This window comes from Trichomycterus rosablanca, chromosome 17, assembly GCF_030014385.1.
Source record: "Trichomycterus rosablanca isolate fTriRos1 chromosome 17, fTriRos1.hap1, whole genome shotgun sequence".
In the NCBI taxonomy this organism is placed as follows: domain Eukaryota; kingdom Metazoa; phylum Chordata; class Actinopteri; order Siluriformes; family Trichomycteridae; genus Trichomycterus; species Trichomycterus rosablanca.
The window spans coordinates 30,377,480-30,399,814 of NC_086004.1; the positions used below are offsets into that span (position 1 = coordinate 30,377,480).

A 22,335-nucleotide genomic window follows, 5' to 3' on the forward strand; every position below is an offset into this window, starting at 1 on the left:
ATGGACGAGGTGATGGACGTCCATCATACAGATACCATTGCTGCAAGCTAGAACTTGTCCTCCAAACATGCATCTCTTGACCAACCAGCAATGGATCCCAACAGAGTATAGTAGAAGACGCTACACTTTCTTTATTCCTCCACCAGACAGCGACAAGGCAGTGACTCTCATTTCAGCCTCACCTTCCTCAGATGTGGCCCAACCAGACTGACGACATCATTGGGACTTGAACCCAGGTCTCATCAGTGGTGGATATGTCTAATGAACTGCTCCACACCCCAAACACAGGTTTTAATCATTCTGTCCATCTACAGTGGCTGAACTTCAGGATCTATCGGATCCATCAGAGCAGTCATGCCACACCAACCTGTAATCTGGACGCAAAAATTCACGCCCAGAGGGGCTGAGGAAAATAAATCCATCTATTTCTCTCCACGTCACTTCCTGTGCTTTAGCTCGCGGGTGAATATCGCAGAACGTTGGCTCATGGCCTGGTTGGCACCTATGATGGCACAGATTCAGAGTTCTACTGCCGCCTTGACCTACAAGCTTTTCTCCAACCATTTAACAGACTTTCCAGTGTGCTCGGTGGAACAGTGCCCGTCGATAACGGCACCTCAGCAAAGTCGGGGGCAAAGACCCGAGTCTCGCAGCGACCCGGTAACATGTTCTGTGCCAACATTACGCCAAATAAACACGCCTGAGAAGAAACTGGCCGTTTCAAGGTGACTCTAGGTTTTTAGAAAATGTTATTTCTGCAGCTGTTTCATATAGAAGCACTTAGTAGTTCTACAATTACTGACTGTAGTTCATCTGTTTCTCTGCATGCTTTGTTACCCCCCCTTTCATGCTGTTCTTCAATGGTCAGGACCCCCACAGAGCAGGTATTATTTAGGTGGTGGATGATTCTCAGCACTGCAGTGACACTGGCATGGTGGTGGTGTGTTAGTGTGTGTTGTGCTGATATGAGTGGATCAGACACAGCAGCGCTGCTGGAGTTTTTAAACACCGTGTCCACTCACTGTCCACTCTATTAGACACTCCTACCTGGTCGGTCCACCTTGTAGATGTAAAGTCAGAGACGATCGCTCATCTATTGCTGCTGTTTGAGTCGCTCATCTTCTAGACCTTCATCAGAGGTCACAGGACGCTGCCCACGGGGCGCTGTTGGCTGGATATTTTTGGTTGGTGGACTATTCTCAGTCCAGCAGTGACAGCGTGGTGTTTAAAAACTCCAGCAGCGCTGCTGTGTCTGATCCACTCATACCAGCACAACACACACTAACACACCACCACCATGTCAGTGTCACTGCAGTGCTGAGAATCATCCACCACCTAAATAATACCTGCTCTGTGGTGGTCCTGTGGGGGTCCTGACCATTGAAGAACAGGGTGAAAGGGGGTAACAAAGCATGTAGAGAAACAGATGAACTACAGTCAGTAATTGTAGAACTACAAAGTGCTTCTATATGGTAAGTGGAGCTGATAAGATGGACAGTGAGGTGGTTTTAATGTTATGGCTGATCTGAGACAGAGATGTAAAATAACGAAGCCGGATCAGATGTGTTAGATTCCATGCATCCTTTATTCCATTATACAGCAACACAGCCGACATCGAGAGAACAAGAATCCGTCTGACGGCACGTCAAGACTTCAGGTTCATCCTTCAGAAGCGGTTAAAAATAATACGAGTTACACGAGCACGACTGATCGTTTGTACCAACGATTTTATCTTCATTACACCTGCGTACAGCTTCCAGTGTCAAAACCTTTAAATCCTTACAAAAGATTAAATACTTTCATTCATCTATAGAGAAACGACGGCGCCTACAGTACGAGTATCTTATAAACCAGCGCTAAAAGACGTGAGGAGGGTCCGAGTTCTGGAAAAAACGTCCTTAAAAAGCTCGGTATCAAAAAAACAACGAAACCAGAAGCAGGGCTCAGTTACGACTGTCCGGGTTTGTGGGGAATTAAAAATACAGAAGATTTAAGTCAGGTTACGCTCACGGTCCCACCATGAGGAGTCACTTCATAATAATAATAATACAGAAATCCTGAAACAAAAATAATCAGCGTTACGATGATACGATGACGCCCGGAAAAGCCTGAAGAATATAAAAGGAAAGAAAAACCTTCAGAATTAAAAAGCTCACCGATTAAAGCCGAGCGTCCTGGTTTCTGGACGCAGGTTGAATCTTCCAGCGTGAAGTTCGACCCTCGAATACATTAACATTTCAGAGCGGCGGATAAAAACAGAGCAAGCTAGCGTTTCAGTTTCAGGATCCAAGTCTGTTTGAGTCCTTCTGGGTCCACTGGGGTCTGTTGGGGGTCCTTTTGGGGTTCGTTGGGGTGGACGCGTGAAAGGAAGAAGCAGCCGAGCGGGTTCGGCGTTCGTACCCTCGTTGTTCGGCCGCTTCGTTTTCACAGTGATTTATCCGTGGAAGAGTAGCAGCTAGCGTCAACCGCGAGGGACGCCGACGCAGACGTCCGGAGGCGTAAGGCACGCCGTCCCGAACCAAAAACGTCCCAGAGTTTTAAGACCGATGTAGCGTGGATGATGGCGGCGCAGCACCATGCTCGAGCGGCGGAGCCTAAAAAACGTGGTTCCATCTCAATCCGTAACCAGTTCAAGTACATAAAGACGTCAAAATGTCCAGTTAATTAATGTCCAGTTAATCAGTTCTTCATTTTTATTGATTTAATTAAATGCAAAAGAAATCAAATCTTGAATGGAACCCAGAGATCGAGAGCAGAACGTCGAGAGGATCAGAAATTAAACCCAACATAATAATGATAATAATAATAATAATAATAATAATAAAAGTAGTGGTCACGTAAACAGCAGGTAAAAATAGTGCACCGGTAGATTCACCCTCGACTCAAATTTACATCAAAACTAAGAAAACAGAACATGGAGGGGAGTGGTGCACCACCTGGAAACCTTCATCATCAAGTAAAAAGAGGAAAGAACGGAAAAAACAATAAAGAAAATTCACTGAACGGCGGGCAGAGCCGTGGTTAAACCGATTCCCGGCGTGTGCCACACCCTCACACACGGTGGTCCTCAGCGCGGCGGCCTGTGCGGTGGCGTTGTTGGCGGTGGTACGCGGCGATGCCCTCAGGACGTCGCCAGCTCGAAGGAGATGAAGCGCTTGAGTCTCTCCAGGTACTGGGCGTACAGCTCGATGTCGTTGTGCCCGGCGCCCTCCACCCACAGCGGCTCCACGGCCCGCGGGCAGCGCTCGTAGATGGCGAGGCCGTGGGAGAAGTCGATCACCTCGTCCTCCGTGCCGTGGATCACCAGCACCGGCGACGCCACCTTCGATACCTTATCGATGCTGAAAGACAGACAGAAACGCAGAGGTCACACCGTTAGAGCGAACGCCGACGCCAAACCGCTGCGCAAAAGTTTGTGCACCCCCGGTGAAATCTACAAATAATAACAAGAAACAAACTTCACAGCTGGAGATGCACGGATCTGAACCCTTATCCAGCCTCACCCCCGTGGTACCGCCCAAATCCGAACCCAGCGACGGTGGGGTGCTCCGTCACAGAGAACTTCCACAGAATTCTAACTTTAATGTTTGTGTTTAGTGATTTAACGTTTTTCAATCGTGCAGCGTTCAAGTACTTTACATTCACGGTTAATCTGCACTATGAGGCGTCCTAGCGATCCTACAGCAATTCAGTTACTAATCGCTCAGTCGAAACGTCCAAGATGTGGAAGTAAAGCAGCTAAAAACACGACTCGGGGAACTGAGTCTGGAAAACTAACAACCGATTCTGTGGGTCAAAACACGGAGGAGAATTTTGTTCTTTAGGAGCGTCGCTGGATGTTCTAGGTTTACATTCGACTATTAATGTAGCTGTGCTGTTTATTATGAGTGAAATTTAATGACTGATGTGACTTTTGTTAAAAAAAAGGCTGAAATCTGTGATTATTGGAATAAACGAGGTCCGTGACATTAAGCTCATTTTCCCGTGAATTTAGTACGGCTTAAACGATGACATTTCCCTCCTACAGTCCTTTAAATATGGAAATGTAAACTGATAAATCAGATCACTCCTGCATCACTGTAATAAAGCTTATTAATAACACATTCATCATGTACAAAGAGAAGCTAGTAACTCTATTTAAAATATAGATCCTGGTGCGATCTGAACAACAGTCGCTCTTCTGAGAAGCTTCATACAAGACTTAAGGGTGTCTGTGTGTGGGAATTTGTGCCCATACAGTCAAAAAATGTTCTGATGTTCTGGTTCATCCCAAAGTTGTTGAGTGGGGCTGAGCTGAGGGCTGTTTGAGAGACACTTCAACCCAGAGACGTTCACAAGTCACAAAATACGAGTCCGAGTCAAGTCACGAGTCTTTAGGCTAGAGTTGAGTCAAGTCACGAGTCAGTATAATCTACACAAAACATATATTATAAATGTAGCGTAGAAATAAAGAAATAATCTGTAAGTTCAGATAAAAACAACAACAGATTAGCGAGTGTATTTAGCCGTTTTACTTCGTGTCTTTACTTTCCTCGGTTCCAGTTAAAAGCTTCAACTGATACGTTTTGTTTTCATTGCAAATTACGGCACAGCGGCCAAAATCCCAAACACAGCAAAATATCCATAGTACTGCTTACCTGAGCTTCTGTTCTTCCAGATGCTATTACATTTATAAGCGTGCGTCCCATTAGGAACAGAATCCGTTATTTTGTAAATGTGCTTATAATTAAAAACCTCCAAACTTTTCCCAGTGGTGAAGTAAAACAGGAAGTCGTTAGAAAGCCGATCGAGCGTTTCATTACCACGTCATCTGTGTGACGCAAACCGAATAAATGCAAATAACAGCATTTCTTACTAACAATTACAATCAGAAGCTCTGATTGGTTCAGAAAGCGTCTTTCAACCATTAGCACCGATTCTGTAGGAACGTTCCATTCACCCCGGTTGTTCCTGTGAAGTGCACTACGTAGGGTACTCCACCATTTTAAGTAGGGAGCGACGCTTCATCACTACACCGGAAGCTGGCTGGAACATTTACACATTGTGTGTGTTGTAGGTTAAGACGGCCGGAGCGTTATTATTATTATTATTATTATTATTATTATTATTATTATTAGAGAGCAGAAAATAAAATGATCAGAATGATGTCGGCTCATATATATATATATAATTATCACACGTAACTAGAGCTGCTGACTTTTGTTGCACTCGAGTCTGAGTCATTTGAAACGAGTCCCCGTCTCTGCTTTAACCCAGTCGTCTGGTCATAAGTGTCACGGGTCTTTATGCTGATCTGATCTGCTGCGTTCAACATGTGAACCACAAGGAACCTCCATCAGCCCGACATCTATTGGATCCCTCAAACTCACATGTACTAATTAGTGTACGTTCATTAGTATAGCGCTTTTTACAGTGGACATCGTCTCAAAGCAACACAGTCGTTAGTTACACACCGGTTTGGGACAGAACCAGGAGATCATGAGTAAATTTTGGCATCAGTAGAAGATCCCATCAGAATTGAGCCGTTAGCTTTAGTGTTTACAGGTAATATTGGACTCCTGAGATCCACATCAGCACTGCAGCGTGTTAACAGGAAGTGATTCCCTCCAGTAAACGAGCTCCAGCGCATTCACATTCATCTCCAGCAGCACCAGCGAGCAGCACATCAGATCAGATCAGATCTTCAGGGCTGAGGACTCCAGTCGCCTCGGTGTTTCTGTACCGGCGCTCGGTCACGGCTCACCGCTTTTATTTAATACCGACGGCCGTGAAATATTTCACCTCGCCCGCCGCTAATCAATTTAGCATATTAATTAATTCAGCGCTTCAGAGCAGTAATTAGCGCTCGGCGCGTCCGACTCGATGATTAATACATTAGAAGGTCGAGCGCAGTAATTACAGCGGGAGCCGGATGAAAGCGGCGGGAACAACGTCTCAACTCAATTACTGCGTTTAGAAAACTGAAGCGGGCACCGGGACACGGGCGGGGCACTTCTGAGGAACGGAGGACCGGAGTGTGAATCAGCTCAGTGCTGCAACAGCGACACCTGGTGGTCTGATCCAGCTGCACGAGAGGTGGAGGAATACAGCGAGAGTAGTGTCGTCCTTCTTATGTGCTGAATGTAAGAACTAAATCGGGGGGGGTTAAGGGCCCTTGAAGGTTAAGGGCCTTGCTCAAGGGCCCAACAGTGACAACCTGGTAGTGGTGGGGTTTGAACCAGCGACTTTTCAATTACTAGTCCAGTACCTTAATCGCTAGGCTATAACTACAGTTGTGACAGAACACACAATCTAAGCAATTGAGGGTTAAGGGTCCAACAGTGGCAACCTGGCAGTGGTGGGACTTGAACTGGCAACCTTCAGACTGCTGTACCAATGGTTTAATAGATAAAGGCCACCAGCTTTACGCTCCTCATCTTCAGATCTGGTTTTGTTTACGTGACTAACGTCTGAATCACTCGTCCTGTTTCTTTGCAGCGCGTCCCGTTATTTTTCATCCAGCCGTCACAACACAGGTCACAAAAACGCTACAAATTCCAGCCCGGAGAGTCTTCAGTCAAAATGCCAAAGTCACAAATCACCAGCGCACCAGCAAAAGAAAAACATGATTACGATTGTTTGTAAATGTTTATTTCCCGACAACAGCGAGCGGCCCAGATCCGTCTCGGTTCTTTCCTTCCTGTCGAGCGCTGTGGCCGTCCAACACTGGATCGACCGGATCGGAACTGGGAGGTCCGTCTGGAACCGACCGGAGCTCTGCTGAGACCTGGACGTGTGTGATGTTAAATCCAGACGTGTGTTAAGCTGACGGAGAACAGGTTGTTGTGGAACTTCGGGATTAAAAGCACATCAGTCGTGGACCAGAACTAAGAGGAACGGTGAAGGAAACTCCAAAAGAAACAATCCCAGTTAAGCAGCTCACAAACACGACTGGGATCTGGTGGATGACAGATCCAGTGCCGTGGTTAATTCTTGCTTGGCAAGGGCCATGGAGGTCATGTTTTTTTCGGTTTGAAAGTCCACCAAACATAGAATTGGACCAAGGGTGTCCAAAACTTCAGAGATGAAGGAGGACCAAGACCAGGTTCCTACGTAAAGCCATAACAGACGTGGAGGAACGCGCCTTATTACAAGTATACTCCAAAGAACAATCCCAGTTAAGCTGCTCCCAAACACGACTAAGATCTAGTGGAAGATTCTGGTCCAACTTACGCCAAATCCAGTGCTGTGGCAAATTCCTTCTTAACGAGGGCCATGGAGGTGTTTGTGCAAGAACGTCGTTCCACACCCATTCGAATTCCATTCCAAAGTCAAAACAAAAACGTGTTTTCGGTTTGAAAGTCTACCAACTGTAGAATTTGACCAGAGGTGTCCAAAACTTCAGAGACCAAGGAGAAAGACCAAGACGAGACAAAGCCGCCAGGTTCTTCTTACCAGCCAGTGGTGAATTCCTTCATAAAGCCATAACAGATGTGAAGGAACATGCCATACTCCAAGCATGAAGTAACGATGAAGGGTACTCCAAAAAAATAATCCCCAAACACGACTGGGATCTGGTGGAGGGTTCTGGTCGAAGTGCTCGTCCGAACGTACGACAGATCCAGTTCTGTGGTTAATCCTTCTTTAATGAGGGCCATGAAGGTCTTTGTGAAAGAACGTCGCCGTTCCACACCTCGGTCGAATTCCATTCCAAAGTCAAAACAAGGAAACAAAACGAAGAGTTGGACAGAGACCAGACAGAGCCACCAGGTTCTTCATCACAAAGCCATAACAGACGTGGAGGAACACACTACACTCTGAACATTCCTCCACCGTTCATGCCTTGGCCTTGACCAGACAGCAGGAGTCAGTCTCTGTCTGCTGCAGGACAGAAGCCCAAGAGTTACTCGTTCCATCACCTTGTCCAGACAGTTGGAGTTGCTCCATCAGCCGAAAGGAGTCGAACCCTCATCCAGAGCCCCAGCACTCACTCGAGTGCAGTCAGTTAAGTCAGTTGAGCGCCTGGCCAGACCGGCGACACTCCATGAGATGATACCTCATCTGGCCTTCTCTTCCACACAGACATGGCCAGTTTGGTTTGTCTATAAACGATGCAGGAGACACTTTGACCACCAAACAGACCAGCTGAAATCCTGGAAGGACCTCATTGACCCGGCCTGGTCTCAGTCCAGAGACTGAACACTGAACAGGACAGCCTTCATTAGAGGTGAAGATCTTCACAAACGCCTGGTCTTTGGAATCCAGTCCAGCAATAACCAGTCCAGCTTGGTTTTGGTCGTCAACTTCAACCTGAATGTTCACGCTGATTAAAACTTCATGTCATTTTACCAGCTGGACGAGCTTGATGAGCATCAACGGACCACGCAAAGATCTCAGAATACGTAGGGTTGGACATCAACGGTCAGGAAAGCTACGCTAACCATCGGTTCCAAAGGCTGCCATGATGAGCGAGTTCCAGGGTCAGAAAGGTTTGGAGCCCAACACAGCAGATCATTAAGGACCAGAATGAGCGGATCTTCTCAGCCAGCATCCGATGACTAAATGCCGCCGCGCTCCAGCGGTAAGTGGGATTTAATGGAGCTGATTGAAAACAGGAACGGGACGTGATTCAAGCAGTTAGCTTTCATTTCTTCTAACGAGGGCTGACGAGGGGACAGGTCTGGTGGACGGGTCTGGTGGACGGGTCTGCGCTAACGAAAAGCAAGAAGTTCCGTTCAATTATCCACGCTAATGCGAGAGCGTTCAGCAAACGCCAGGCTGCGCCGAGCTGAGAAAGTGGAGGTCACGGCACAATCTGGAGGAGATTGGGTTCGAGCTCTGGGATCTGGAATCAGCTGGTCTGGATTCATACAGTCCATACATGAACCTGCTGTCAAAAAAGCTCAGATCCACTTTGACCCAGTTTGTGGTGACCTTGAGACAAACCTGGTGCCTCCAATAGCCTTGCGCCGTTTTACATCATTTAGAGTAGCCAATCCGCTGCTGGCGACTCCGATGGCGTAAAGGAGGGTGCATATTCAACTGACACACACTCCTGTGAGGTCAGCTTCGCGTATGGAGGGCCACGCCCGGATCTCTGTGCTCCTCCACTTTCTGTACACCCTACCCTGGGCAACCAGGGTACCTACAATGTGCCGATAACCCCGCCCCCTTAGTCCGGTCGTTCCCACCCAGGAGACTGGAGGCTGATTGTGGGCGCCCAGTCGACGGGTAGCAGAGCAGAGATTCAAACCCGGGAGCTCAGAACCTTGGCGTTCCTGTGTCGTTCTTAAGGTACATTAACCCACGTTGAAGTTCGAAGAAGCCCAAACAGAACCAGATGAAGAAGCAGAGTTCTTCTGGTCAAAAAGAGCTACAAGATCCACTGGTGGTATCACCAGGAGGTACAAGCAGGTCATTTCTTCCACAGTGAACCATGCACACGTTCTTTGACGCCATCGCTGGTGGACAGGAGATGCATGGGAACTCTGACTGGTACAGAAGGGTTGGTTGCTCTGTGTGTTGTGATGATTCATCCGCAGTTTGATCCACAGTAGATCTTCTGTGAGCGGGGACTCGCCCACTACGGACCACGCCCGCCTGTCACACCCCATTGCTGACGATCTGGTCCTGATCAAAGTCCGTCAGGTCTTTAAGCTGATCAGATCCGCTGCGTTCCACTCAAGAACCAACCACGAGGAACTACTTTTTTTCATTAATGCTTTGGTTTAATGGTGAATGCTTTCAGTTTTGTTGCATAACAGTTTAGGGAAGGCCCTTCTCTTTGTTAGCATGACTGGCCTGTGGTTGTGTTCAGTAAGGTCGAGGTTGTGGCTCTTTGCAGGACGCTTGAGCACTGGGTACATTCACATCATATAAGCGTCCAACGTTTTTGGAAGACACGTCCAACAGGCTCGTGATCTGGTGTCCGGATACTTTTGGTGCTCGATGCGGTGAGTAGGTTAGAGAGGAATGCTCAGCGCGACTCAGCAGGACGTTGGCGGCGTTTATTTTGTGGTGGTGTTGATGTTATTGAGGGTTTTGAGTCGCCCGGTCGGTTATTAACCTCTCAGAATTCCGACGGCGCTGGAAACACATCAGGACGGAGGAGATTAAAAACGCTCCGGCTCGCCGGCGTAATCATCCTAAATCCTCAGATCTGCTCAGAGCGTACGGGGAATTACAGAGCGCCGCCACGCCAAGGTCGCCGCGCCGGCACGATGTCACAGAGACGATCTGATGTTTGAGTTAAAGGGTTTAAAACCATGAGATGAACACGGGCGGCTCGGTCAGACCCGCGTTACGGTCAATCAGGAAAATAATCCAAAACAATTCCACCAAACGGGCGCTGATTTTATCTACAGGAGTAACACACACACTCAACTACTCAGGATGTGTTTGGGTCGAATCTCAGGCACCTTGGTTTCATTTGTACAAGGTTTCTAAGTGGAAGATGAAGCTGTATATGAGTAACAGGACAGAGTAACAAGACCGACAGTAACAGGACCGACAGTAACAGGACCGACAGTAACAGAACTGAGTACAACAGGACTAACAGTAACAGGACTGAGTACAACAGGACCGACAGTAACAGAACTGAGTACAACAGGACTAACAGTAACAGGACTGAGTACAACAGGACTAACAGTAACAGGACTGAGTACAACAGGACTAACAGTAACAGGACTGAGTACAACAGGACTAACAGTAACAGGACAGAGTAACAAGACTGACAGTAACAGGACCGACAGTAAAAGGACTGAGTACAACAGGACTGACAGTAACAGGACTGACAGTAACAGGACCGACAGTAACAGGACCGACAGTAAAAGGACTGAGTACAACAGGACTGACAGTAACAGGACTGACAGTAACAGGACCGACAGTAACAGGACCGACAGTAACAGGACTGACAGTAACAGGACTGAGTACAACAGGACTGACAGTAACAGGACTGACAGTAACAGGACTGACAGTAACAGGACTGAGTACAACAGGACTGACAGTAACAGGACTGAGTACAACAGGACCGACAGTAACAGGACCGACAGTAACAGGACCGACAGTAACAGGACTGACAGTAACAGGACTGACAGTAACAGGACTGAGTACAACAGGACTAACAGTAACAGGACCGACAGTAACAGGACTGACAGTAAAAGGACCGACAGTAACAGGACCGACAGTAACAGGACTGATGGTTCTAATTTTAACCTAGAATTAGTAAATACATGAAATACAGCAGCATGGAGAACATGCTAAAGCACCAGAACACCGGGCACAGTCTAGTGTTCTTTTATTTTTAAAACAAATAAGAACTAAGAACAAATGTGGGTAACAGGAATGAACGTGGAGACAAATCTTCTCAGTTACAATATTATCAAACATACTGGGGGGGGGAGGGAGAACATGCTAATGCTCCTCCCGTGGGCTTCAGTAGACACAGATAATGAACATTTCTGTTCTGTTCTACATGTGACCTGATTGATGAGAATATTCTCACGTGTTTATTATCAGCAGGATGAATGTGTGAGGGTAACAGATGTGAGGGTAACAGATGTGAAGGTAACAGATGTGAGGGTAACAGATGTGAGGGTAACAGATGTGAGGGTAACAGATGTGAGGGTAACAGATGTGAAGGTAACAGATGTGAAGGTAACAGATGTGAGGGTAACAGATGTGAAGGTAACAGATGTGAGGGTAACAGATGTGAGGGTAACAGATGTGAGGGTAACAGATGTGAGGGTAACAGATGTGAGGGTAACAGATGTGAAGGTAACAGATGTGAGGGTAACAGATGTGAGGGTAACAGATGTGAAGGTAACAGATGTGAAGGTAACAGATGTGAGGGTAACAGATGTGAGGGTAACAGATGTGAGGGTAACAGATGTGAGGGTAACAGATGTGAGGGTAACAGATGTGAAGGTAACAGATGTGAGGGTAACAGATGTGAGGGTAACAGATGTGAGGGTAACAGATGTGAAGGTAACAGATGTGAGGGTAACAGATGTGAAGGTAACAGATGTGAAGGTAACAGATGTGAGGGTAACAGATGTGAAGGTAACAGATGTGAGGGTAACAGATGTGAGGGTAACAGATGTGAGGGTAACAGATGTGAGGGTAACAGATGTGAAGGTAACAGATGTGAGGGTAACAGATGTGAGGGTAACAGATGTGAAGGTAACAGATGTGAAGGTAACAGATGTGAAGGTAACAGATGTGAGGGTAACAGATGTGAGGGTAACAGATGTGAAGGTAACAGATGTGAGGGTAACAGATGTGAGGGTAACAGATGTGAGGGTAACAGATGTGAAGGTAACAGATGTGAGGGTAACAGATGTGAAGGTAACAGATGTGAAGGTAACAGATGTGAGGGTAACAGATGTGAAGGTAACAGATGTGAGGGTAACAGATGTGAGGGTAACAGATGTGAGGGTAACAGATGTGAGGGTAACAGATGTGAAGGTAACAGATGTGAGGGTAACAGATGTGAGGGTAACAGATGTGAAGGTAACAGATGTGAAGGTAACAGATGTGAAGGTAACAGATGTGAGGGTAACAGATGTGAGGGTAACAGATGTGAAGGTAACAGATGTGAAGGTAACAGATGTTCTTCTTCGTGTCCAGCCGTCATCTAGATCATGTCTTTCCAGTGGTTAACACAGGCGAGAGCGGCTGCGTTTGGTTCAGCCAGGTCTTCTGCAGTGCACTGTGGAGCAGAACTGCATCTCATCTGGCATCGTGGCTCGCTGTGTTATCAAGAAAAGGTTTGATCTTGTTGGCGGTCGGTTGGTGCAGAATTGGCTACTTCAGTCAGTTACTGTAATACAGCTTCTGTCATCAAGCATTGCCCAGGATGCGCCACTTGGAGGCTTCTGCGTGCATCCACCGAGGAGGGTCGAGACTGAAACACGCCCCCTCTGACACGTGTGCAGCACCGACCGCTTCTTTTCACCTGCACCAGGGTTCATACAGAGATCCGTATCGTGCACGGAGAGTCACACACTGCTCTCTATTATCCCCCGTCTCTGTGCAGCGCCATCGACCAGCCAGCAGGGGGCGTAACTGCAGCAGTTATGAGGAATCCCCTCCCTCAGACCCCCCTTATTGTATATAAACATTTGTATAAACATGGTATTAAGACCCACCTGGGAAAAGCGTCGAAGCAGTAGGTTTTGCGGGTGTCGGGGAACGCCACGCGCAGTCCGGACATGAGCGGGGAGTGCAGGATGACGGCGGCACACTCGTACCGAGCCGCCAGGTCCACGGTGGGCACCGTGCCGATGCTCTGCCCGTACAGAATGATGTTCTCGGGGGTCACGCCGTACCTGCAGGGCGAGAGAGAGGTCAGAACTCTGTGAAGCCGGAACTTCAACACCTGGAAACACCGAAATCATTATTTTATCTCTCAGTTTAGTCGTTTCCGATTCCCTGTTGTGAACCCGCTGATGCCTGCACGTCCCCTGACCTGATCAAGGAGAGACGGCTCACCAGACACACCCTCCGACACGTGTCCAATCTGGCGCCACTTCTCATCACCTGCCAGTGTTGGGTTCCCACACAGAGACGTAAAGAGTACGGAGAGACACACTAAACTCCAAGTCCGTCCCCCCCCCCCCAGAGAGTGCATAGAACATTAAATCAGACTTGTGTGTGACAGAAAGGATTGAAACCTTACACTCAAACTCATTACAATAAAGACGTACATATAGCGTACAGAGAGACACGATAAGCTTTATGTAACGCCCCCCCCATCCCTAGTTCAAAAGATTGCATATCGCAGCAGCAATGAGAAGACAAACGGTACAACCGTCCCTCCCTCAAACACGGCCGATTGTGTTTCCACTGACCCCCAGGCAGGTCAGCGTCACTGCTAAGGTGTGCTAGCACATTACACCCAGTTGACCTCACTTGCACGTCTCTGTACTGTGGGAAGAAACCGGAGCGCCCGGAGGAAACCCACACAGACGCGAGGAGAACATGCAAACTCCACACAGAAAGGACCCGGACGGCTCCACCTGGGAATCGAACCCAGGAGCTTCTTGCTGTGAGGCGACGCCATGTGGATTTAAAGATGAAGGTGTGGCTCCAGTATTCCAGGCTCCACACATGCGCATCTTGAAAGATGTTTTTCGGCTGCTCCAGTATATTTAGGCGTCGCCACGGCAGATCTGGTTCTCATACCAGACTCGCCACATGCCTTTTCTGGCGCATCGCTTCTATTTCCAAGCGGGTATGGGACCTGCACTGAGAGCGCACTGACAAATCGAAAGCACCTCCCAATGGTTAGGCCGGTTTGGCCATCTATCCCCTCAGGCATTGGCCAAATCATGTCCATGAAGACGCCCGACTAGCCGACAGCACCACTGAGATTCGAACCCTGGATCTCCAGATCTCTGAAGTAGTGGGTTACCATGCTTCACCTCCCGAGCCGCGCCTGTACATTTTATTTTTGGCAAGGTTAACCATGTTTCAGAGGAACCTGTCCGAGGGTTTTTGGAGTCGGACTTGAGGTAGTTACTGTCTGGTGGACGAACCATTAACAGTCTGATCCCGGAAAGCTTGAGGACCAGTAAAATAATGAGTTTATTTTGATCTAAAACCAAAACTGGGTTCATTTCAGGTGTGAATCAGAAGGAATCAACAAACCAGACGTATTTCTGCGAACTGACCGATCAGCGGCAGCCAAAGATCCGAATCTCTGGTACCGGATTCAACTTATTTAATTTCACATTTCCTGCTAATCAGGAATTAATCTCTGGAAGGAGCCAACAGTTCTGGGAAGATCTGGCTTCAGCAGGGCTGGTTAGCAGAGATTCTCCCGAGCGGAAAGCTACCGAGAGCAAACGAGCGTGAGCACCAGAGCGGCCGATTAAAGACGCTCTGTTTCTTATTAATCCAGAAACGAGCTGCACAAACAGCAGCGAGGGTTCGACCTCATGGAGCGACCGGCACGCCAAAACACCAAAACACCAACACATGACCCCTGGTGTGTGTGTGAGACGGGAATAAACACTCATCATTCCACTCACACTCATCATCACAACACGGACAGCAGGACAGAAGTGCACACGGACGTGTTTGTGTTCTTAGCGTGTTTGTAATTCCGTGTGCTAGCGTGTTTCCCCGGGTCAGAGCTTCCGCCAACGCAAACATTTACTGAAGCACTCAGAGCCAATATTTACTCAGCGCTGGACTGGAGGTAAGAGTTTAACACTAGAAACGTGGAGTTAAACACAAACAGACTGTTTAGAACTAAAAATAAACTATAAACATTATATACAGACCCAACAGAGTTCAGGAAAAGTTGGGACGTTTAGTAAAAGGCAGTAAAGAGGAGAATGTCTGACGTGTTTCATTCTCTTCAATCTTTATTTAATTTCCAACGTTTCACTGATCAACTTCCCTGTAGAGTGTAAACAGAAGCAGGGTTAGAGTTTGACGCTGTAACAGACTCCAAAAAAGTTGGGACGGAGGCAGAATAAGAGTGAGGGCAGATGTGAGGCAGTGAAGGCTTTATGCTTCAGGTACTGGACTAGTCACTCGAACGTCACTGGTTTATGCTGCACAAATGCCAAGTTGACCCTGTTGGGCCCCCGAGCAAGACCCTTAACCTGGAGTTCTCAGACTGAGTTTAATCACTAATGTAAGTCGCTTATGACATGAAATGTCAGCCTGTACAAATTCAATAACAAAAGTAGTAAATGAGACACCAAATAAACCCCTTAATGAACCACCGGATGAACCAGCTAAAGATCCAACTGATGATCCTTTGGATGAACCACCAGATGAACCAACTGATGATCCAAATGAGAATCCATTGGATAAACCACTAAATTAACCACCAGATGATCCACTGGATGATCCAACTGACAAACCAACTGATGAACCAACTAAAGATCCAACTAAGGATCCAAATCATGATCCAACTGATTAACCAACTGATGAACCAAATGATGATCTATTGGATAAACCACTGGATGATCCAACTGACAATCCAACTAATGATCCAACTGTTGAACCAACTGATGAACCAACCAACAATCCAGTTGACGAACCACCACATTTAACAACGTGGTTTAATAAAAAGTGTAAGTTCTTGTACAGAACTGCTGGTTGGTTTAAAAGCTTCTCCAGAACAAAAACACACACTGCTGCAGATGTGTCGAAAATAAGAACATCCAAAAAAAAACAAAAAAACACTCCCCCGACTCCAACAGGGGTGGTGATGATGATCTGAAGCACCTGCAACACGGATTTGTTGTGATGATGGTGAAACACGGTACGTGGAACGAATCAACAAAAAAATCAACAGCTTTTCATCAGGGTAACAACGAGAAATGAAAAACTAAAGAGAGAGAGAGAGAGAGAGAGAGAGAGAGAGAGACAGAGAGAGAGAGACAGAGAGAGAGAGACAGAGAGAGATCCTGGACGTCTGAAGATCTAATCGATCACGCATCTCCAGCCAGAAAATCTTCAGAATCCTGCTGAACTTCTCCTGACATTTCACACAGGCCTCCTCTGGCATTTCAGATTATCAGCCAGACATTTTGCCTAAAGGCCTGAAGCACATTAAAGAGCCACTTAAGCTCCTTTAATCAGCACTCAGCCAAAAGTATGTGGACACTCCTGGTGAATTCCAGTCATGCAGTCTCCGGCGGGAGAATGGGCTGGACAGGGGAGCTGGACGTGACTCGACATGGTTCTGCTACAGGATGGCAGCTCTGCAACAAGTCAGTTAAGGTCAGCTGTAAGTAACGATACTGTAAATCATCTGAGAGCAACAACAGCTCAGCCAGACAAACACACAGCACAGGATCTGCGTCTAAAACCTGGTGCTGTGATTCCAAAATCCCTGAACGATTCACGTCACGTTTGGAGTCTTTAGAGTTTAGAGTCTTTACAGTCCAGTTTGGAGTCTAGTTTGGAGTCTAGTGTATTTAGAGTCTAGTTTAAATTCTAGTTTAAAGTCTAGAGTCTAGTTTAGAATCTAGCCTGGAGTGTAGTTTAGAGTCTAGAGTCTAATTAGAGTCTTGGGGGTTTAGAGACTTAAGAGTCTAGTTTAGAGTCTAGTGTCTTTAAAGTCTAGTTTAAAGTCTAGAGTCTAGTTTGGAGTGTAGTCTAGAGTCTTGTCTAGAGTCTAGTTTAGGGGTCGCCAAATAATCTAGGAGCAACAACAGCTCAGCCACACAAACACAGTGCAGGATCTCCGTCTAAACCCTTTGCTGTTATTAGATGTTCGTTTCCAGAACCAGACTTTGGTAAAATTGATTCTGGGCACGATGGCATTTAGAGACGTCTGGACGCGACCCATCCGGCATCCAGCTGTGAGCTTGGACTCTCAACACTCACATATTTGGTGTGAGGACGTTCTCCCAAGTGCTGTTAACACAAACACTCACACAGTGTCAGAACATCCAGAGTGTAAACACCAAACTGCTGAAGCACCACGAAACGTCCAGGCATCGCTGGCATCTCCATAAATCACACCAAACATCAAACAGTGCGCGCGGAAAACCCGCCGGGGAGAAATAGCACGTGGTTTTATTCCTCCAGCGTCCGTGTGAAGAACAGCCCGTACGTGCTGCTGACTGACGGATGGGATCGGTGTCGTATTTGAACTGGATCTGGATCTTCATCAATCCCCAAAAACAACCAGCGAGGGCCAAAAGCAATCGCTCCGCCGATCGAGCTCACCAGGGCAAAACAACACGGACGTTCTTAAGCGGTGACATTATTAGCACGCAGCCGATCGCGGATTAAACGTACAGGCTACGTAATCCAATGTGACAGTTTATTCCTGGCACACGGCGGCGTTTTCAAAAATGGCTCTTCATAAATTTCTCTCAAAATATAAAAACAAGCTCTGACGTGCCAGATGCATCAACACGCCAGCTAGCTAATATTCAAAATAAAATCCAACCCCACGCTCACACATGAGCTAACGTGGCTAAGCAGTTTTCCAGTAACACCGAGTTCCAGCAAGAGTCCCGAAAACATTCCAACCTTGATGCTTCTGAGCTGATAAGAGCAGATTATTCACCACGCCTGTATCACACCACTGAGCCCTGGTCCTCACAGCTTTAGAAAACAGTAAAACCACCAACACTGAGGTCCTCATGTAACACAGCAGCTCATCCACTGGTCAGTCTGAGCCCTGGCAGGACCAGTTGGACCGACAGGAACGTTGAAGGTGTTCCGTTTAAGTGTGAGTCGATGGTACAGGCTGTGGGGAGTTTAAGGTGGAGTTGACGTCATTTCCACAATTTATTCAGAGAGTCCCGGCCGGTACCTGGGATTGATTTTGGGTTTGATCAGAGGGGGATTGTTTAATTCCAGGATTCCAAAAAAGCCCTGATCGATTCACATCATGTTTAGAGTCTTTAGAGTCTAGATTAGAGTCTAATTTAGAGTCTAGTCTTTAGAATCTAGTTAAGAATTTAGAGTCTTTGAAGTCTAGTTTAGAGTCTAGATACTTGAGTCTAGTTTGAAGTCTACTTTAGAGTCTAGTTTAGTCTTTAGAGTCTACTTTAGAGTAGGGATGTCCCGATCACGTTTTTTTGTTCCCGATCCCGATCTTTAATTTTGTTCCCGATCCGATACCGATTCTCAAACCGATACTTGTATTTTCTAGATATTGTCTAGATAAGAACTAGATAATACTGTTCACACAGTGCACACTTCAAGTACATTACAGTTATTCACATTAATCCAGTGTACATGTTTAACACCTGAATAGCTCTGCAGTGCTGTAGGAAAAAATTGCCTGCATCCAAACTATTGCTTAATGTTCTTTTACAAAATAAAAGTAAACAAACCTAGTGCAGCATTGTAGTAAAAATGAAGTGAGATAATTACAGTTTCACTTTGAACTTTATATTCAAAGAACATAATTCTGTTTAATGCAGTGATGCACTAAACATGAACAGAAATCTCCACTCACAAGTGGTGTAGCAGCTTAACTTGAATATAAAAAAACTAATAAGTTACTTAACAGCATTACAGTAAAACCTGAATACCAAAATAAAATGGAAAGTCACTCTTTTGTTATGAAGGAAAGCCAGTTCTTAAAGTGCTTGTATTGTGACGATGGTTTGATGGACGTTTCTACGCAAAGTGAGTGTGTTTTGACCCTTTGGGGCTTCCATAGTGCATGGGATAGCGTGCTCGGCTCTGGCTGTCCGCTATTCGGAACAGAGTAAGTTAATAAAGTGTTAAATGCTCCTGACAATTAGTGAATATAGCGAGTATTTTATTTCTTTATTAAGCGAGTGCATCACTACCACGCTGGGTTACATAACTAAGCCAATCAGAGCGCTCGATACTGAGATGTCGTTCAGTCTTGTAACACGTAAACTGGTAAAAGCTGTATGTTCTGGTCCTGAAGTTTTCATACTGGGATTAAAAGTGATTGTTTAGTAAACCGGAGTGATCCTCGACTCACACACCGTATAAACAGTAAAATTCTACAGTAATGAACGCGGCTCTGCTCCCACCGCCTCGTGACACGCTCACATTACAGACGTTACACCTCACTGCTGGACTCGTTTCACTTTCCAATCTAAAGTATTTCCACACAGCGGACATGCTGACGTAAAACAAAAGATCGGGTTATGATCGGCATTAGTAAAGCCGATTTCCAATCAGTTAAAAATGCCTTGATCGGCCCCGATCCCGATCTGTGAGATCGGATTGGGACATCCCTAGTTTAGAGTCTAGTTTAGTCTTTAGAGTCTTTAAGGTCTAGTTTAGAGTCTAGATACTTGAGTCTAGTTTAGAGTCTAGTTTAGTCTTTAGAGTCTAGTTTAGAGTCTAGTTTAGAGTCTAGTTTAGAGTCTAGTTTAGAGTCTAGTTTAGAGTCTAGTTTAGTCTTTAGAGTCTAGTTTAGAGTCGTATTTAGGTATCGCCAAGGAGTTTGGAACCCGGTAGCACACCAGGACTCGACTGCACGTGTAAAAGCGAGGGTAGAACCCTGGGGAACCCAGGTGGAGCTCAGACAGAATAAAAGGATCAGTCACGCTGCAGCTCCGCTGATGAAACCAGGCGGCATTACAGAGACGACACGGCCTGTAAATGAGCAGCTTATTTGTTTTCATTTTCTAAATCCTTCTTAGCGGCCGGTGCGAGCTGGATGGGATTAGCAGAACCCGCCGTAGTAACTCATAATTATTTTTAGGAATAAATCCTCCGCTGATGAAGTCTGGTGTTAATGGGTCAACAGGACGATTTAATGAAGCTCACAGGACAGAGAAAAGAGCAGATTAACTTTAGCGGAACTCGCTCATGCGCTGGTGTTAGCGCTACACCCGGCTAACAGCTAACCGGCAGTCAGAGCGCTTAAAACTGCAGGTTAACGGATTCGACCCTGCGTTTACACGACGGCCAGCACGGACTGTGTTTGTAGACACAACGCAAGGAGCAAAGTTGGATTCATTAGTTATGTTGGTGTGGGCACTGGTGTAGAAGCTGTTAGATGCCAGTGTGGACGATGGCATAGATGTCAATGTGGACGATGGCGTAGATGCCAGTGCGGACGATGGCGTAGATGCCAGTGCGGACGATGGCGTAGATGTCAATGTGGACGATGGCGTAGACGCCAGCGTTGATGCTTGTGTAGATGTCAGTGTGGACGATGGCGTGGAGGCCAGTGTGGACGATGGCGTAGATGTCAATGTGGACGATGGCGTAGACGCCAGCGTTGATGCTTGTGTAGATGTCAATGTGGACGATGGCGTAGATGCCAGTGTGGACGATGGCGTAGATGTCAATGTGGACGATGGCGTAGACGCCAGCGTTGATGCTTGTGTAGATGTCAGTGTGGACGATGGCGTGGAGGCCAGTGTGGATGCTGGTGTGGTTAGGGGTATGGACGCTGGTGAAGATGCTGGTATAGATGCCAGTGTGGACGCTGATGCAGATGTTAAGGCTAATTTGGACACTGGTGTGGACACTGGTGCAGATGATGATGTAGATGCCCGTGTTAATGCCAGTGCAGATTTTGATGTAGATGTTGGGTTGGATGTCGTTGTGGACGGTGGTGTAGATGCAGGTGTAGATGCCAGTGTGGATGCTGGTGTGTACGCTGGTGTAGATGCTAATGTAGATGCCAGTGTGGATGCTGGTGTGGATGTTGATGTAAATGCTGGTGTAGATGCCAGAGTAGATGCCAGTGTGGATGCCAGTGTAGACATCAGTGTGTTTACTGCACTGCAGTTTGTGAGAATCGTATTAAAGACGAAATCTGAATTTTTCCTCACGGCCGTAACGTTATCACGCTGAAAACGGCACAAGAACCTTCGACTGAAGTCACACTCACGTCCTTCATCCATTCAGCTTCACTCCCATTCTCTACACTTAATGAAAGATTTGATGTTTTTGTGACTCTTGAAGATGGGACTCAGGTCAGGGTCGAGCAAACATCACCACGTCTTCATGACGGGTTTAAAAGAGAAATGAAAATATGGAACCTAATAAGTGAAAATGAAAGAAGATCCTGAGAAATGATTTTAGGAGCTTCTACAGAAGATACAGCGAGCTGCGTCTAACCAGCACGTCATCTTCTATTGAGTGGACGTCCAAACCTTTTAAGTCAAGGTCTGATTGTTTATTATTAGGAGGCACAAACGCTCCTGAGCCAGCATCAGCCTGGTCAGCATTTAGCAGAAGTTCTAATCCAGAGTGACGTTCAGAAGAACTTCCTCATTAAACGTTTCATCCAGAAGCACAGAGAGAGGAACTATTTTTATTAGGTGATGAAGGACTGGTCTCCTTTTGAAGACACCAAGTCTTCTTGGGGGGTTCATTTCACCACCTGGTTGCTACAGAGAAGATCCTTGATGCCCGTCTTCCTTGAGTTTTGATTGGTGGATCAAGAAGGCGTACATGGGAAGACCTAGACTCTGGGAAGATAGTTCCAGCAGTCCAGCCTTGAGATGACGAGACTTCCGTAGAGAGGGACGTTCAAGTCCTTCAGATCTCGTAGATGAAACACCATCATGTTCTTGAAGAATGGTGGGGTATCCAGGACCACGCTGAGGTTCTTCCAATATCACATGATCTCATCTGATGGTTTGAGAGTCATTGAGAGAACGACTAGTGGTTCTACTGGACGAATCTCCAGAACTAAACAGTCTTACTGGGTTTGAGGTTCAGACGATGAGCTGGCATCCATAATAAAAGGTCTGGCAGACATGCCGAGATGAGAGCGCCCCCTGTCTGGACTGGGAGTCGCCCTCGGCCACTGCTACCATCATCAAGGCGTCATCGTTGGAAGAGTGCTGATAGAGTACAGTGTTCCTCAATCCAGGGTAAAGCTCTATAAGAACCCACTGCTGCTTCTCAAACCGTAGCAGGGGG

At 46.7% G+C, this 22,335-nt stretch overlaps 1 protein-coding gene across 1 annotated transcript in view; it reads right to left on the reverse strand.

The window, feature by feature from the left end:
- Nucleotides 1–1,566: 1,566 nt before the first annotated feature.
- The window catches only part of abhd17c (abhydrolase domain containing 17C, depalmitoylase), a 28,650-nt gene continuing 7,881 nt past the window's right edge, over nucleotides 1,567–22,335 (reverse strand). Inside the window, exons 2-3 of the mRNA XM_063013162.1 lie at nucleotides 13,128–13,307; nucleotides 1,567–3,341 (exon numbers count right to left, since the gene is read on the reverse strand). Of these exons, the coding sequence (XP_062869232.1) occupies nucleotides 3,122–3,341; nucleotides 13,128–13,307 (400 nt within the window). The 3' untranslated portion in view covers nucleotides 1,567–3,121. The remainder of the gene's footprint in view (nucleotides 3,342–13,127; nucleotides 13,308–22,335) is intronic.